The 19751-nt window shown below is 39.4% G+C and overlaps 1 protein-coding gene across 6 annotated transcripts in view; it reads left to right on the forward strand.

The window, feature by feature from the left end:
* LOC103277646 (uncharacterized) overlaps positions 1 to 19751 on the forward strand; it is a 111465-nt gene that overhangs the window by 83993 nt on the left and 7721 nt on the right. For 5 of the 6 annotated variants that reach the window (XM_062972097.1, XM_062972096.1, XM_062972101.1 and 2 more), the window contains one exon: positions 8213 to 8295. In XM_062972097.1, the coding sequence (XP_062828167.1) occupies positions 8213 to 8295 (83 nt within the window). Of the gene's footprint in view, positions 1 to 8212; positions 8296 to 9753; positions 12140 to 19751 lie in introns of those variants that run through there. The other variant, XM_062972099.1, reaches the window with a different exon arrangement.

Raw genomic sequence — 19751 nt, forward strand, 5'->3', positions numbered from 1 at the left:
TGCCAGAATTTACTACCAAAATATTTTGCTAGTTGGACCACTGATCTAGCATGACAAATAGATCCACAGATAAGGAAGCAGATAAACACACACTTATATATATATAGTAGCCTACATTTTATGTGAGAGATCTGTTCTGGGAACCTTTGTGTAACTTGATTTTCACATAATATCTGGAACTGTCCCTAAGCCAGCACGTACTAGATAGTTATAATATCCATCTCCCACTGACGTGCTGCTCCACAGAGGGAAGTGTAGCTGAAGGGAAGATTTGTAAATTGGGGTGCAGTCTGCCTACAGTGGGTTTTTATAGGGTGCCAAATGTGGTGGAAAACTGGCTCTGCTCATCTCTTTCCTCTGTAGAGACAGGGCCGGCCCAAGGAAATTTTCAAGTGTAAGCGAAGCAGGATTTTGGTGCCCCCCCCCCCAAAAAAAAACCAATCACCGAGAAATAAAAGGTAGAAGGTAGAGGTGAATAGAATGGATAAAAGAGTTTACCTTACAACCAGAAGTTTATTAACAACATTATGTTCATATAGTAACATTACATAGAATTAACACCAATCTTGCATTTTAATAAATAAATATTTTAATAAACTTTGCAACAATTTTAATTTTTTTGTTATTTCTAGTCTACAAGTACTACACAAAGGTTTCCTGGTCATGATATCTCTTCAGAAGATTTTTCAGACTTCGGACTAGCTTCAGATCAGTTTTGTTTGGGAGAACGGAGCCCCAGGAGAATAGACACTTCCTTTCTCAGGAAGTGAACTCTTGTCCTTCAGAAGTGCCACGCCAGCGTGGACCATTGTAATGGGTGCAGCAAAGCAGGGGAAATCCAGTCATGAATCAATCAGGGCCAGCTAACACCTCCCAACAAAGTATTCCCATCATCAAAGTCTGGTAAATCCTCTGTTTTCTCACGGCCACAGACGGCAGAAGCACATACCATATCGCAAAGAACACCACTCTGAAAATGGGAATTCCAGACAGGAAACAATCAGGGCCAGCTAACACCTCCCAACAAAAAATTCACTCAGAGAGGAAACAGCCTGGCTGTAAATCTGCAAAGCCATTACATCCTTATCATTTTTCCTAATTGCAGCATTCATACTTGCCTCTAACAGACAAAAAAAAATCAGAAATATTGTATATTCACAACCTTTAAGAAATAATATCCCCTGATGGCACAGCATGTGAAAGCGCTGAGCTGCTGAAATTCTGGACTGAAAGGCCGCAGCAGATTTGAATTGGGGGACCAGAGTGAGCCCTCACTGTTAGCCCCAGCTTCTGTCAACCCAGAAGTTCAAAAACATGCAAATGTGAGTGCATCAATAGGTACTGCTCCAGCGGAAAGGTAACGCCGCTCCATGCAGTCATCCCACATGACCTTGGAGGAGTCTACGGACAACGCTGGCTCTTTGGCTTAGAAATGGAGATGAGCACCAAACCCCAGAATCAGACATGACTGGACTTAATGTCAGGAGGAAAACATTTACCCTTTAGGGTTGTTGTATGTCTTTCGGGCTGCGTGGCCATGTTCCAGAAGTATTCTCTCCTGACGTTTCGCCCACATCTATGGCAGGCATCCTCTGAGGTTGTGAGGTCTGTTGGAAACTAAGCAAGAGAGGTTTATACATCTGTGGAAGGTCCAGGGTGGGAGAAAGAATTCTTGTCTGTTGGAGGCAAGTGTGAATGTTGCAATTAATCACCTTGATTAGCAGTGAAAAGCCTTGCAGCTTCAAGGTCTGGCTGATTCCTACCTGTGGGAATCCTTTGTTGGGAGGTGTTACCTGGTTGTTTCATGTCTGGAATTCCCGTTTTCAGAGTTTGTTTCTTTATTTACTGTCCTGATTTTAGAGTTTTAAAATGCTGTTTGCCAGATTTTGTTCATTTTCATGGTTTCCTCCTTTCTGTTGATATTGTCCACTTGCCTCCTCCTTGCCAATTCTCCCTTCCTGGACGCGGCCGCAGGTCGCCAGGGCGAGCTGCGGCCGCGTCCAGGAACGAAGGGAGGTTTGGGCGATCTCTGCTGTGGCGCTATGGGCTGCTGTCGACGCCTCGACAGCGCCCCTAGCGGCCAGCGCCCGAGGCCGCCGCTTCAGCAGCCTCATATGTCCAACCGGCCCTGTGTAGAGACAAGCAATGAAAATAGGCTGTGTTTCTTTATTCCCCCCCCCCAAAAAAGGCCATTTCCTTCCTCTGCTGAGAGAAGTCTGCTGCATTTCTCTCCCCAGAAAAAGGAATCCCTTTTATTTTCTCAGCAATCAGAAACACAGCCAGGTTTCAGTCACTTGTATCTGTAAAGGAAGGAAATTGGCTCCTTTTGTGGTGGACAGAAGTGCAGTTGGATTTCTGTCACTTCTCTACAGAGGAAAAATAAGTTATAGGATTTTCACTGAGCTTCCTGTATCTGAGGCCACAAGACTCAAGAAACGTTAACCTCAGCACCATGACAGCAGCTGGCTTTCCTTTCTGTAAAATCTGCCATATGATTTAGTCCAGATTTTAAAACAAGTATCCAAAATTTTGAATGTATTTTGAAGAAAAAATTCAGAACCTTAATAAATAGAGTCTCACTTATTCAACATAAATGGGCCGGCAGAATGTTGGATAAGCAAAAATGTTGGATAATAAGGAGGGATTAAGGAAAAGCCTTTTAAACATCAAATTATGTTTATGATTTTACAAATTAAGCACCAAAACATCATGTTTTCAGCAAATCAACAGAAAATGCAGTCCAATACATGGTAACATTATGTAGTAATTACTGTACAGTGTTTCCTCACTACTTTGCTGTTCACTTTTCCTGGATTCACTGTGTAAAACACACAAGGCAAGATGCAAAGGAAAGGCTTCTCAAACAGGCAGGGGAAAATCTCTTATCCCACCACTGCCACCATTAAATGTAAAACACACAGTTCAAAGCTCTTCAATCTTTTTCTTAATATCCCACCTTTGCCAACATTAACTATGGGACATCAAATCCCACTAAGGCAGGGGGCAATCCTTATTTCAAGATCCCAACCACTGCCAACTATCTATATATATAAATCCGTTCTGAAAGAAGAGTGGTATATAAATTAAAGAAGGAAAGGAAGGAAGAAGGAAGGGAGGAAGAAGAAAGGAAAGAAGGAAAGAGGGAGGGAAAGTGAAGGAAGGAAGACCCCGCCCCCCTCCTGGCACCTCCCTCTGCCTCCACGTCCTATCTGTCCGGGCCGGTGTTCTCCACCGGGCTCCTTGCCTGCCTGCCTGGCTCCTTCCTGCAGCAGGCATGGCCAAACTTGGGCCCTTCAGGTGATTTGGACTACAACACCCACAATTCTAAACAGCAACAGGCCAAGGGGGAAAATGAAGGGGCGGGAGGATCTAAGGAATTGTGGGAATTGAAGTCCAAAAGGGCCCACAACGGGAAATCCAGACAGGAAACAAACAGAGCCAGCTAACACCTCCCAAGAAAATATTCCCCCAGGGAGGAATCAGCCAGACTTTTAGGCTACAAGGCCAATACATGCTAATCAAGGTGGCCAATTTATTATGCCACAGCAACGTGTGGCCAGGCACAACTAGTATACACATAAACCTGTGTGTGCACGCATATCAGGCAATATGGTCTGAGGGGAGAGTGTTAGAAGAGTCTTTGCTGACTCTGGTAGTGTAGTTCACAACTCAAAGACACTATCTTTATTGAAAATAAAGTATTTATAAGTTCTTTGGCACATAAAGTGTATCTTGTTACAAAGGTTCTTTACTTCAGTTCCACGTGGTGTTATAACATCTATTGTCTTGCACTCACTTGGTGACACAAAGCTATCACTATATAACTTTCCGAACACTTAAACTTATTTTAACTTGTTAAGGCACTATCTTTCCTTACAAAAATCATATATTTCTCCACAGCCTTTCTGACTTGGCAATTACATCTCAAAGTTACTCTTCACTCCGTTCAACCTGACTGAATCCTAGTCTCAAAAGACTCTCTATTCCTCTCAGTTTTTCCTAACTAAGGCCCAGACTTATATCAGTCTCTTATTATTTCACTATAACATTGGTATTTACAACCATGAACACATACTTCTTCCATCTAGCTCACCGACTAGAAACTGAACTCTTTTAAAACATTCCCTCCTTTTTTCTCCCAACTAGCTCCACCCCTTTCTCCTAGCCTCTCAGAAGAGTTACATTTCTTCAACAGCAGCTACATTACCATGGCGACGCACAGCCAATCAGAAGTAGCTAACTCCTGCCTACCTTTACCATTAACCAACATTAAATAACATAGACAAAAATCCTCAATCAAATAAGGCTTTCCGTTACACACTGTTTCGCGGTTTTTCAATAAACTCTAAAAGACTATTATAAATAATAAAAAATTACAATTTACAGCCTAAGGAAGGGAGGAAGGAGAAGCCAAAGGGAGAGAAAAGGAGCCCAAGCGGCAACAGGAGGAGAAGGAGGTGATTTATCAACACACGATTGGTTGATAAAGACTTAAAATAGTGTATAACTACTAAAATAATGTATAAATATTAAAATAAATATAGTGTCCCTACTTCGTGGATTTTCACTTATTGCGGATGGTCCTGGAACCTAACCCCCGTGATAAGTGAGGGAACACTGTATTTATGAATTTAGCACCCAAACATCGCAATGTATTGAAAACACTGACTATCAAAAACAATGGCTACTAAAAAATTGACTACACATAAAGATAGAATTGCATAAAATGAACTTGCAGTAACAACATTGTCGGAAGTTAAATCTGTAAAAAGTTCAGTCCTTGCTGCCCAGAGATGTGGATCCAGGTGGGAGACAGACAGCGTTGGATAATCCAGAACTTTGGATATGTGAGACTACTGTAGTTCTGTTACAGTTCAGACTAAAACGCAGAGTAGATTTATCCTCCTATTCATATGGAAATGACTATGATTAACCAAAAGTAAATTTAATGTAAATGTAAGGATTAAGATCCACAATACAATCAGATGTCTTCAGAGAATTGTCCATAAATCTTCAAACCATGTTCCCTGTAGCCAGTGTGCTGAGAAGTTGGAAAAACATTACTAAAAAGCTGTATTTATTTATTTATTACAGTATTTCTACCCCACCCTTCTCACCCAACGGGACTCAGGGCGGCTTACAATATAAAACACATATATAACAATCATAGTAACATTCAAATTCAGTTTAAAATTAAATGACATTTGAAACATTCATAAAACACATATAAATATATATTTAGGCACATTTCATTTTGTGATCTATGGTGAGATTCTGAATAAGCTTCACTGAAGAGCTCTAATAGCAATACAACTATTTCTGGACCTATGAATTTGTTTTTTAAAGTCTTTACCAGTAACAAGAACAGTAACGTTTTCCTATTTCTATTCATGGTATTTTCAGGCTCCAAAAAGTTGGTTCATGCAGAAATTAAACATAAACAAATTGCAACACCAAGTATAGTGTACAAGAAAAACAAAATTAAATGAAGTCATAATACACTTACCTCTCATAGAAAAAGCTACCGGAGTGTGCTATTATGAAGTCACACGCACAATTGCAAAGGTTACCCATCTACAACCAAATTAATGGCTATTATTTACAGGTGATTTAATAACTGAGCTGCTTATTCAGTAGAAACTTAATTAAAGGAACAACTAAAATACACCACAACATGAATAAGATAAGGAACATACCGCTTGGAAAATTAAATCTTGAAGTATACAAAACCCACAAAAAGAGACTCCCATCACCATGACAGAATCAAGATTTTAACATATATATATGGCATTAAGAGAGCCAAAAGATCTAATGGACTGAAAGGTAGATTTAATGTTGGTATCGCTGTGGTTTTAGCAATTACAGCAGCAGCAACTTTAATTATTTCACAAAAACTCATAGCTTTTTGATTGCAGCATGTATCTAAGGAGGAAAAAACCGAATCAAGAAGGCAATGCTGCTATCCAGGAACAGTCTACTACATGATAAGACAAAATCAGAAAATAGCAGAGTGACGCTAATTCTCACCTAAAGCCCCAGCTGTGACTACTTGAATGCATCATCAAAGAGCTACAACCAGTTCTGGAGAATAATATAGCCTTCTCACAGTCTCTGGGAGGCAGGCCCTCCAACCTTAAATAACTGCTCATCAACAACAGAATACATAGTACGAATCTGCCACATTAGGCATATCAGGTGTACATTTGTTTGCTCATCCATCCATGTGATATACCATATTTACACGAATCTAATGCTCACCTTTTTTTGGCTAAATTACTTTCCCAAAATTAGAATGCACATTAGATTTGTGTAATATGATGATCTTAGTGCTGAGCCAAAGCAAAAGAGAAAGATACTTCAGGAGCACCTAGAGCAGTGGTTCTCAACCTGTGGGTCCCCAAATGTTTTGGCCTTCAACCCCCAGAAATCCCTTGATAAACTGACTGGGATTTCTGGGAGTTGTAGGCCAAATATCTGGGGACCCACAAGTTGAGAACCATTGACTTAGAGTTTCTATTAAAGTGGATTCGTTCTACAGCATAGATGTACCTCAAGGTTTTCTTTTCCATTGTTGAAACACTTTTGTTTTAAAAGAAGGAATCATAAGCATGCAGTCACTGTAATTCATACCTTTTTTGTCAAATTACAAAGAGTGCACTTTTTACCACTGCACATTACATTCACCAGCAAATACTTTTTTGGTTTTGGGGTTTTAGAAATTGAAATGCACATTAGATTCGATGGTGCATTAGACTCAAATAAATATAGGTACATCATCTAATGAGTCATTGTAGTGGTTCAAACATTGCACTATAACTGTAAATCAGAATTCAAATCCCCTTTTGACCATGGAAACATGCTGGGTGACTTGAATAAGTCGCACTCTCTCAATCTCAGAAGTGGGCAAACACCACCACCCCATTCACACTGCAGAGCACATTTCAGGTTCATGAATAGGAGAACAGAGAAGAGGAAAACATTCCAGAAGCAATGTCTTGCCTTTGCAGACAGCAGAAAATAGAACACAGAAATAAATAATATCACCAGATGTAATGGAATGTAAAGACAACAGGATAACCAAGGACTTTGTGTACCTTTTGTTCCTTATGGTTCTTTTATTTTTCACTGCAGAACAGTGTACTACTTCCTTCAAAGGAATAAGCAAAGTGTTCCTTCTTCAAAGCCCGATTTTAAAAAATAAAAGTGTTCCTCTTCACACAACACATAAAAATGTTCGGTCATAGAAAATGAGATGGACTCATATTTCCTATAGTTTCCCATTCCTCCATTCTCTTATCTCTAAAACTACTCCTGTTATAGGAAAACAATGTAATAACTTATGAGATATGACAGAAGGCTTAGGAAATTGCACACAGAGCCCTCATGGACAGTACATTCACAGATTGTAGTTCAGCAACAGAGGAAAATATCCTCTGTTGCAGACATAATTCTTTTTTTTTTTTTACCTTAAGAACAGTATTACATGGCTACATAAAAGTCTCCATCCAATGCCTTCTCCCTGACTTGGAGATTATCTCTGTAATAAACCATAGACTTGTATCCATGCTCTACACTGCCCTGTTGTGCTTATAAAAATTCCCCTGTTGTCCAATCATCTGACTGCTCAGTATCAGTGTTTGTACTCTGGCAGAAACATCATTAGAAGGATGTGCAAAAGATACTCCATCACAGTTTTTAAGAGTAGAGAGAGATGACATTCCATTAGTCATCACTGAGAAAAGCTTCCTTGAAGAAAACAAGCACACACCATTCTAAAATGCTCTGAAAACTTTAGCTCAAACTGAATTTCAGTTTCAACAGCAGTTCTGATTTAACCTTGGTCAACTCTGTGAAGTCTAAACAAAGGATTAGGGAGGTAGTACATCTCAAGGTTTGGTTAAAACTGATGATGTTAACTCAGTGAGATGGCACAATAGATTTCTTTCCCCCAGAAAGTTTCCAAGTAAGCCTACAAAGATTTCTTGACTGTTTAGAAATATACCAAGAAGAACTTCCATCTCTAATTCATAGAAAAGACATAGATTTCCACCCAACAGGTCCTTTTCTATCCTGTAGGGTTCTCTTCCCACGTCATCCATTGTGTCTCACCCTCCTAGAATCGCTGATCATACCCTAACATTTATCTTTAGCTGATCTAAAGAATTTTCTTCCCAGACTGATGAATCATGATCACTTATCTTTTCTTCTGTAGACTTCCATCTCATCCAAGAATAGCTCTCTGGAGAGACCAACTCTGCTGCTTGACATCCTGGTGTTCTATTTATGTTATCTAAGGTGAGCTGATGGTTGAAATAAGAATCTGAACCAGGGACATCCTGACTTCTGCTAACTCATTAATGTACTGAAGAAAGAAGCATGCTTTGCATTTTGGTATTTATACATATAGTGGCCATTTGCTGCTAGACTTGTTTGAAAGGAATGCACACACAAAGCCAGTTATTTAATGCCACTTCTCAATTCAACAGTTTTCACTGTTGAGGAGAGAATCTGCTGAGGTTTATTAAGTTGCTTTGTACTTTCAGGACAGAGAATTACTACAAAGAAGTTTTGAAAATAAAATTTCTGCTAGATGTGCAGCTCTTGACTGCACTCACTTATCCTTATTCACATGTGGGCCAAAATATGGACAGATAATGTGGATTTTCTCTTTTTAAGTACAAAGTACCAAGTACAATTATTACTTGAGTACAAATCCATCTGTCCACTACAGTTTATACAACTGATACATTTATTGTTGATTTAACAGACGTGTGTTGATACGTTGTGGGATCTGCATACCATTTTATTATATGAAAACCTATTCAAAAATAAAAAGTAGTTTATAAAAATGTGAGTGGGAACTAGGTGACATTATATAACACAACATCCTGACATCCTGTTGAGGATATATGGGATTGCACTTTAGGCTCCAAGATACACATTATATCAGAGGTCAGGCCATCTTATTCACCCATTTATAATTCATAATGCCTAAATAGGACTTCAATCTCAGTGTAAAATGCTTGCTCTTAAAATTCAAAAAGTAATATTATACAGCTAATGTAAAATATTCCTTTGTGGTTCTGAGAAGACAATTGATATCTATTGTTGTTGTTGTTTTCATTTAGCAAAAAAGTGAATAGGTGCTAACTTTTTAAATATAGCTACAATGTTAAATATTACTGATTATGGATTCCTGTACACATGTATATGTCACTAACCTTTATTGAATGTTTTGGATTTAGTTCTGAATAGAAAGCCATATCTGATTACCTTCTTGTCAAATCCTGAACATTTTCCAAACAACACTTCATTAATCAAAAAGAGACCAGAGATGTCTCTGTACTAAACAATAAAACACACTGATTCTACTTTAACTGTCATGCTTACATCCATGGAATACCTGTTTGAAGTTTGGTGAAGTACATAAATTTATGACATAGCCAGTGGTTCTGAACCTTTGGTCCTCCAGGTGTTTTGGACTTTTACCTCCCAGAAATCCCAGCCAGCTTACCAGCTGTTAGGAATTGTGGGAGCTGAAATTCAAAACACCTGGAGGACCAAAGATTCAGGACTACTGGCCTCTACTGCTATCCTTTAGTCATGCCTTAGAACTCTGTAGCAGAAACGTCACCAAACTAAATATCCTCAGGAAAGTAGAGCAAAGCTCTCTAACAGAAATCCCAACAAATAGTTCCACATAGAGAATAGGATTTGTTTTATATCCTGATCACAATCTATCCCATCTTGCAGGGAGAACACAGACCAGATTCGTAAAAGTTCCTGATCCAATAGGTTTGGAAAATATAGGCAAAAGTGTTCTCCAAAGCACATTCCAGAAGAGTGGTTTCCTACAGAAGAGGCGAAGAACCTTTGGTGGCCTGTTCTTCTTAGCTGCCTGCAGTTTTCTGTTTTATGCTGCACATGGATGCTTCTAAATCTTCAAAAGTAAAATTGTGTTTCTAAAGTCCCAAAGTAAAAAACAAAAACCAAGTAAGTTAAGCAAACCTGACTATTACTGACTGACTGAAACATGCTGAGAAGCAAACAACCTCATCCTCAACACTAAAAGCTACAGTTTGTTTCCTTCCTAACTCATTTTTAACATCTGTCTTTGAAACATAAATTACTTTTGTTTCAGCTTTTGTGAATGTGACAGGAAAAGGAGTGTAAGTAGTTGATTGATCTTGCAATGTTGCCTTCTAATGTACTGGAAACTGAAAATGCTTAAGTAAGAAATATCCTTAATAGTGGTAGAAATTGTGTGAAAGATGGATGCTATCATGGCAATGAAAGAGGGAGAAAGCTTGCATAGCAGGATATTCTACTATAGTAATGGACTGCAACTGAGCAAGTCCAAATCCCACACATTCCCAGGCTTCTAGCTGAACCCAATACCTCTATAATAAAACAACAAAATCAAAATCTGATTTTTGCACTATTTTATTTCCAGTAATTAAAAAAGGTATTTTTCTGGATTGGCCAAGGTAGCCATAGTTTAATACTGAGAATTGTAAACCACAAAAGTAGTATCTCCAATCACTAAGCAATCTAAAGACATGCTACAATTTATATGATGCAAGAGAGGCTTTAAGGGGTCAGCAGGGGAACATAAGAAGCCACTTCAGTAAAAAGTTAGGCCATGGCCCATCTATCCCAGTCCTCCAGTTGCTATTGGGCTGCAATCTACAGCAAGCATATCCAATGATAAGGGTACCAGGAAGCTGCAGTGCAACAATTCCTAGAAGGCTATATCATTCCTACTGCTGATTGAACCTATTATTATCTACCCTAACTGGCAGCAGCTCTCCAGGGTCTTTGGCAAAAACAAAAAAAAATCTGTTTTCAATTTTCTGTTTTCTGATCCTTGAGCAAGGGCGACTTGAAGTGTTGGAATCTATTGGTACCAGCAAAGGTTCTCTGTTTCTTTACTCCATCAAAACAGATGGAAATAATGGGAAATGCAAATGAACAAAAACAGCAACAAAAGAGAATTGGTTTTGCAATTGGTTGTAGGGATTATTACACCATTTTAAAAATGAAGGTATTCCTCATTCAATTACTATTTCAAGTTTCTTCCATATATTTAGAGGTCTCGTATAGATGGTACTACTTGTTGCAACAATACTAAATATTCCCAGAATTCATCTGTAGTATGTCATGGCTAAGAACCCATGATTCTGTTCAACCAAAGAAATGCACTATTCACATCCTCCCTCCTTCCTGTTACTGGAAACATGTGGTTTACATGAGTAAAACAGGTTCAGACTGGAGTGGCCATCCACTTCATAAATAATACCTTTTGATTCTTCAAGTGTTTTTAAAATCAGATGCAGAAGTCTGAGTCACAATAAAGAACTATTATAAATTAGCAGTCAGCAAGTTGTACAGTTAGGGAAACAGGGAAGTCAGGGACAGACCTCCACACCTGAAATATTTTTATTTTAAAATATTTGCATTGATCACAAGCTCGATAAAATAAAAACAGAATAAAAATACATAAAAATAAAACTACAAAGACAATAGACAAAGCTACTAAACAGACACAAAATTAAAAATTATAAAAACTGGCCATACAGCCTACTAAAAAACTCAAGTACCTAAATATAAAATTATAACAAAAGACAAAAAGAGAAAAAGATGACTTTCAACTATCTTTTCTATAGTTACATATTATTCCCTCCAGTCCCACCTCTGTCTATTTGTTGAAGAGAAATTACAGTAGAGTCTCACTTATCCAACACTCGCTTATCCAACGTTCTGGATTATCCAACACATTTTTGTAGTCAATGTTTTCAATACATCGTGATATTTTGGTGCTAAATTCATAAATACAGTAATTACTACATAGCATTACTGCGTATTGAACTACTTTTTCTGTCAAATTTGTTGTCTAACATGATGTTTTGGTGCTTCATTTGTAAAATCATAACCTAATTTGATGTTTAATAGGCTTTTCCTTCATCTCTCCTTATTATCCAACATATTTGCTTATCCAACGTTCTGCCGGCCCGTTTACGTTGGATAAGTGAGACTCTACTGTACACTTCATCTATTTATTACTTACTTAGGCGATCCCTCGTAGTTCGAGGATGATGGTCCTCCATCTACGCTATCTTGGGAATGGATCCGTAGATGGCTGAAGAGATCTATTCTTGATCTGCATGTTCTCCCGCAGTGAGGACATCAGTTTCCAGGTGGAAGGCAGTCTCGGTCAGGGTTGGCTTGACGGACCTTCCACTTGGCACGTTTCTCCCTTAAGCCCTCCATTCATACCTCTTCGAACTCCGCAGCACTGCTGGTCACAGCTGACGTCCAATTAGAGTGCTCAAGGGCCAGGGCTTCCCAGTTCTCAGTGTCTATGCCACAGTTTTTAAGGTTGGTTTTAAGCCCATCTTTAAATCTCTTTTCCTGCCCACCAACATTACGTTTCCCGTTCTTGAGTTCGGAGTAGAGTAGCTGCTTTGGGAGACGGTGATCGGGCATTCGGACAACGTGGCCAGTCCAGCGAAGTTGATGGTGTAGGAGCATCGCTTCAATGCTGGTGGTCTTTGCTTATTCCAGCACGCAGACATTTGTCCGCCTGTCTTCCCAAGAGATTTGCAGGATTTTTCTGAGGCAACGCTGATGGAAACGCTCCAGGAGTTGGGTGTGATGTCTGTAGACCGTCCATGTTTCACAGGCGTAGAGCAGGGTTGGGAGGACAATAGCTTTATAAACAAGCACCTTGGTATCTCTACGGATGTCCCGGTCATCAAACACTCTCTGCTTCATTCTGAAAAATGCTGCACTCGCAGAGCTCAGGCAGTGTTGTATTTCAGTGTCCATGTTGACTTTTGTGGAGAGGTGGCTGCCAAGGTAGCGGAAATGGTCAAAATTTTCTAATGTTACACCATTAAGTTGTATTCCTGGCATTGCAGAGGGATTAGCTGGTGCCTGTTGGAAGAGCACTTTGGTTTTCTCGATGTTCAGTGAGAGGCCGAGCTTCTCGTATGCTTCTGCGAAGGTGTTTGGAGTGGCTTGTAGGTCTTCTTCTGAATGCGCACAGACTACGTTGTCATCGGCATATTGGAGTTCTATAACAGATGTTGTGGTGACCTTGGTTTTGGCTTTCAGTCTGCTGAGGTTAAATAGCTTGCCATCTGTCGGATAGATGATTTCCACACCAGTGGGAAGCTTCCCATCAACAAGATGAAGTATCATAGCAATGAAGATAAAAAATAAGGTAGGGGCAATAACACATCCCTGCTTGACATCTATTTATTAACACATACTGATACCGTAAAGACAACAGATCCTGTCTGATCGTAAAAGCAGAATTAGCTGTGGTTAGTACTTGGATGAGAGACCAGCTGTTGAAAGGCTAGATTTCAGAGGAAGGATCTGGCAAAACCATCTCTGAGTATTCCTTGCTACGAAAACCCTATGAAATTCATGCAGTCACCAGATGTCGAGAAGTGACGTGAAGGCACACACACACACACATATATATACAATAAATATTCAAAACCAACCATAATTAGATTACCATCATTTTCTTCCAAAAAGTCAATTAGAGGTTTCAGTTTTTAATTAATTAATTAATTACAACAATGTAATATTCATTTTTAAATTTTTATCAGAGTATTAATTTGGCAGGAAAGAGGGGGGGGAACTTATAGGGGGAGGGAGGGGGGAGAGAACCATGGAGCATCTCAGTATGCTTCATGGAGTCCCAAGGGCTCCGCAGAGCACACTTTGAGAACAACTGCTCTAAAATGACATGGACACTAATATTTGTGGCAGAGGTGTATGTAAAAAGTTGAATCTGGCAGTGTCATAACTTGGATTAACAGCCAGTATAGTGCATTAGTTTGCGTGCTGGACTATTAGGATTCAGATCCTTACTCAACCATTAAAAGTCTCTGGGCAAATTTTACTTTCACAGTTTAAAGGAAGCTAATTGGAAACGTTTTCTAAATATAGTTGGCCCTCCACATTTGCTGGTTGAATTTTTATAGCTGTGATTATTCATGAATTGATTGATACAATCTCTTTAAGAATCTTTATGTCCTCCAGCACAACTCTCTATGGTGAGCTTCCTCCAGCGGAAACTGACCACAGGGTCACACAGAAGATCCTAGATATTCCTGGAGAGGTGTTTTGTCAGGTAATAAAAAGTGATTTTTATTATAGTTGGTTAATAATAATAATAATAATAATGCACTATTTATATTCCACCCTTCTCCCTTAGGGGACTCAGAGAGGATTACAGCATTTACAGCAGACATAGGCAAACATTCAGTGTCTTTACAATCACATACAATGAGACATAAACAAAGGCAAAGGCTTCTCCTTTCATTTCCAGCTTCTGGAGGCGGTGCTCATCTCTGGCTCTGGAAAGATGCTTTTTCTCCATTTGCAAGCCAAGGAGCCTGCATTGTCACCTTCTCATCATGTGGCTGGCAAGATTGCTTTGCCTTTTCCTGCCAAAGCGGTACCTATTTATCTACCTATATTTGCACGTTTTCAAACCACAAAAACCCTCAGAAAAGATCACCATAATCTGGAGTTGTCTTAAAGGCATAGAACATACATTGGGCTGCAAACTGAATGGATCTGCTCTGGTGAGTACTTTATCTTTTGTTCACCAGCTCCTCTGTCATGGGACCGATTCAAAGAGCTGAGTCTGCAAGCTCTTGAATCGGAGCCATAACAATTCGCACTCCTCTACAGCTCCTACGGGCACCTGGCAGCAAAGCATGGGAAATTCTGGAGAGAGAATCAAAACAATTTTAATGAGTAGTTTGTGTTGTAGTGATGATAATGATACATGGGGTGGGGTTTGGGTGATGATTTTTACGTGTGGTGTGACGTTGTAGCGAAGGTAATAAAGATGGTTATATGTAAACATTATGTCATTCTCGACTTTCCCAAGTCGTGTGTTCTTCAATAAAGATTCCGTTTGATAGCAACTGCCTTTGGTTTGTGTTCCTGCGGGTCGTTTGAAGTAAGCGTGACACTCCTCAATTTTCTCTGATTCCAGCTAGAAACTCTAAGCTTTTCTTCTCCATACTTTTCTATTTCAAAACTTTTCCCCACCCAATTTCTTGTTCACACACCTTATTCCTCTACGCTCACGTAAAGATGTTCACCAAGGCTTAATAGTTATCTCATTCCCAACCACAAGGATCCTAAACTAGGAACCAATAATCCATCTTTCAAAGGAATGGCTTGCCAGCAAGTATAACAGTATAAGGAACCTGAATAAATAATGCCTATTTTCTAAGGGTCACAAAGGATATTTGGATTGAAGTTAGCAATGTGTTGTCAAAGGCTTTCATGGCCGGGATCACAGGGTTGCTATATGTTTTCTGGGCTGTATGGCCATGTTCCTGAAGTATTCTCTCCTGACGTTTCACCCACATCTATGGCAGGCATCCTCAGAGGTTGTGAGGTCACCTCGCAACCTCTGAGGATGCCTGACATAGATGTGGGCGAAACGTCAGGAGATAATACTTCAGGAAATGGCCATACAGCCCGGAAAACATACAGCATCCCCGAAGTTAGCAATGTTTGAAGCAGAATCTACACTACTGCATTTCTACTGTAGCTGGAGTATGTGGTCACCTTTCCAAAAGAAATGAAGTGAAAAAGAATGACCTCGGATTGACTCCACTCCTGACTGATTACTACTGCATTAGTTCCCACGCCAAGATTTGCCTGCAGTGCAGCATAGTAAAGATTCCACAGGGACTTGCAGAGAATTATAACTGCAGACATAACCTTCTCTTCAACTGGGGCACTTCTGGGCTGTGGTGATGAATCAAACTCCAGTTTTACCCCAAGACAATGAGGAAAAAGAGTCAGTTCACAGAAAACACCTCAGCAAACCACATTCCCTCTTCAAAACCTCCATGTCACAAACTCCTCAATTCAACAAGATTTGTTAGGAAAGGAAGAAAGAGTAAGAAGTGTCACCTTCCATCAGGGATGTAGTAGCATGGGGCAGTCAATGATAGAAGTTATGGGGCACCTCTTCCCCCTTTTTATGACCTCAAAGCCCAACTTGCCAACCTTTTAAATGCCATATAAGTTCATCATTTCAGAGGAGAAAAATTCTGAGGGAAAGTATGCAAAGTAGATACTGTGGAAACACATCAGAAGTTCTTCACTTAATTTGGTCAAGACTGTGTGTCAAAGGGCCCCACTGATACTGGTACTTGAGTATTCATAAAAAGCTAATAGGAGACTCACTATCTTATTCCTACAGTCTTCCTTGGTTAAGTGAGTGTTGAAGACTGGAAGACAAAGGTTTAAATTTCTGCTTTGTATGGAAATCCACTGGGTCAGCTTGGGCAAATCACACTTTCTTAGTGAGTGAAGAAGGCAAAGAAAAACTTTCTATGAGCATATACCGTGTTTCCCCGAAAACAAGACAGTGTCTTATATTATTTTTTGCTCCCAAAGATGTGCTAGGTCTTATTTTCAGGGGATGTCTTATTTTTTCATAAAGAAGAATTCACATTTATCATTGAACAAAAAAAAAGAACCTTTATTATATACTGTACAGTAGTTTTTATCACAAACCAACATAACCAAACCAGACAAACTGACTCCTGTCAAGAATTTCTTATTATTACCATTATTTCCATGTACAACTCATATGTACATTTACTAATCCTGCATGCTCTGGTGTTTTGTTTGGTGGGCGCCGGGCATGCTTCCAAACAAAAACTTTGCTAGGTCTTACTTTTGGGGGAGGCCTTATATTTAGCAATTCAGCAAAACCTCTGCTAGGTCTTATTTTTTGGGGATGTCCTATTTTTGGGGAAACGGTATTACCAAGAAAATCCTATGGTAGAGTTGCCCCAGTCACCACAAGTCAGAAATCACCTGAAGGCACACAACAGCAATCTTTAATACATGTGTTAAAGAACGTGTGCACTGTCATGTAAGTCAGTGCTTCTCAAGCTGCCTAATATGGAGTACCAATAAAATTCCCCACACCCTGTTCTACCAAAAACAAATACCATATTTGTGCCTATTAGCTACCACTGCTTTTTTAGCTTCTGGAAACCCAACAGGGACTGACATGACTTAGGAGAAGTGGTAAATAATTTGATAGCTATTAGTTCTTGTTGGTTTTTGTTGGAATACAGTGCTAGTTTTGAAAATTACTGATAGAAATATTGTGTATTAAATTTCCTTCAGACTAAGTGTAAAAGGTGTATAAGGTAAAGGTAAAGGTTTCCCTTGACGTTAAGTCCAGTCGTGTCCCACTCTGGGGGTTGGTGCTCATCTCCATTTCTAAGCCGAAGAGCCGACGTTGTCCGTAGACATCTCCAGGTCATGTGGCCGGCATGACTGCATGGAGCACCGTTACCTTCCCTCTGGAAAGGTATCTTTTGATCTACTCACATTTGCATGTTTTCGAACTGCTAGGTTGGCAGAAGCTGGAGCTAACAGTGGGCGCTCACTCCGCTCCCTGGGTTTGAACCTGGGACCTTTCGGTCTGCAAGTTTAGCAGCTCAGCGCTTTAACACACTGAGCCACCAGAGGCTCCAAAAGGTATATATGAAACATAAATGCATTTATGTTTAGACGTGGGTCCCATCTCCAATATGCATAAACACACTTTATATATATATATATATATATATATATATATATATATATATATATATGTGGAAGTATTTCAAAGTCCCCAAAATCCAAAATACAGAACACTTCTGGTCTCAAGTATTATTTCAGTTCTCTCTTGCTGTGGTTTTTAATAGCTAACATTTTTCCTTTCATCTTTGTGGTGCTACTGTTTATGGTCACATAACCTACAATTCACATGGCACCATGTTATGGGAAAGGAGCCATAGCATTTATCAGTTTACCAAATGGCCATGACCCCCTTCCTAAAAAAAGCATTAAGAATCACTTCACTACACAACTATAACACTATAATCCAAGTTTAATTGCCATGACTGCATCCCATGTAACCTTGAGTGTTGTAGTTTCGTGAAGTTATGTTTTTAGTGTTATCCACTTTGAATCTCCTATGGTAAAGAAAGGGAGTGGAATAACAACAACACAGTCCTAAGTGCTTGGGAAGTGTTTGACTTGTGATTCTGTGATACGAAATCCAGCATATATGTCTCGTTTTTTGTGTCACACTCTGTCTTTGTGTCAATAATAATAATAATAATAATAATAATAATAATAATAATAGTTTTGTGAAGTATCATAGTGTTTTGGCTGAGAATTTTAAATGCTTCTCCCTAAACTGCAAATCCCAGGATTCCACAGAAGGTTGCCTTGGATGTTAAAGCAGATACAGAGTGCTAATACTTTTGTAGAGTAAAAGGGCACTAGGAGATTATCACCAGGCTTTGTTATTCAGGCAAGCATCTGCAATTTAATGTATCTACTAGCAGTAATGTGTCTGTGAGTGTGAAAATGTGCTGTGCTGTATTATCTTAGCAATTCTGTATTAAATTATCTTTAAATTAGTAATTATGTTTAACCATATTTTGTTAAATAATACTTGCTTTTTTAACATTCGTAAAATAAGATTTTATCTTAATCTTCTTGTTTTAAATTATTGGAAGCTACCTTTAATTCCACTCTGGGGAAAAAGAGGGGATTAATAAACAAACAAACCTGATACCAGCAGCCTAAGATCAATGCCTCACCCTATCTAATGACAAAGCTGGCCCTCCTTCTGAGTAATGTAAGTTTTGGAATATGACCCAACAAATCCATCTATCTATCTATCTATCTATCTATCTATCTATCTATCTATCTATCTATCTATCTATCTTTATTTCATGTCAGGAGCAACCGGAGTTGCTTCTGGAGTGAGAGAATTGGCTGTCTGCAAGGACGTTGCCCAGGGGACGCCCGGATGTTTTGATGTTTTACCATCCTTGTGGGAGGCTTCTCTCATGTCTCCGCATGGAGCTGGAGCTGATAGAGGGAGCTCATCCACGCTCTCCCCGGGTGGGATTCGAACCTGGCAGCTTTCAGGTCAGCAACCCAACCTTCAAGTCACAAGGCTTTTATCCCCTAGGCCACCAGAGGCTCCACTTTATCTATATGATAAAATGTTTTTGCTTCATAAACATAGTAAAGATCCTTGCATGGAAAAGAACCCACAATATATAGTCAGACCTCTACATTTGCTGGAGTTAGGGTCACAAAAGCCTTTGAAAATTAAAAGGTGTGAGTAAAGAAATTGCTAAATTTTTTTACCTGTTAGAACACCTCTTTAGGAATTTCTTAATCTTCCAGCATTGCTCTATTTCAGCTGGAAGCTGGCCATGGAATCACATTGAGGGACCTAGAATCCTAAATAGAACCTTTTAAATTAAATTCCTGAATAACCAAATCTGCAAAAGTCAAAACCACAAATGTGGAGGGATGGCTGTACACCTGCAATTCTGAACTTCCCAATACACCACTGAATTCGTTTCTGTCCTTCCCTGCTGCCTGTGCGTCTCTGGTTTCAAGCCTAAGTGTAGTTCATGTTACCTGCTTCATAAAAAACCTGGTTCCAATTTTGCCAATTCCACCCTCCCTGCGTTCTCTTGACGATATGCAGAAACAGGATCTGTAATTTGAGGTTCTCATGTTACATCTTTCCTGAATGAACTTGGTTTCTATTAGGCTAGATTTTGTGTAGTAGTTGTGGGGGTTATGTAACCAAAGGCATTTTCTTCCCATGAAAGAGTGTACTTGTTCAAAGACTGAGAAGTTCTTCCATGAATCATAATAGTGGC

Source organism: Anolis carolinensis, chromosome 2 (assembly GCF_035594765.1).
Source record: "Anolis carolinensis isolate JA03-04 chromosome 2, rAnoCar3.1.pri, whole genome shotgun sequence".
NCBI lineage: Eukaryota > Metazoa > Chordata > Lepidosauria > Squamata > Dactyloidae > Anolis > Anolis carolinensis.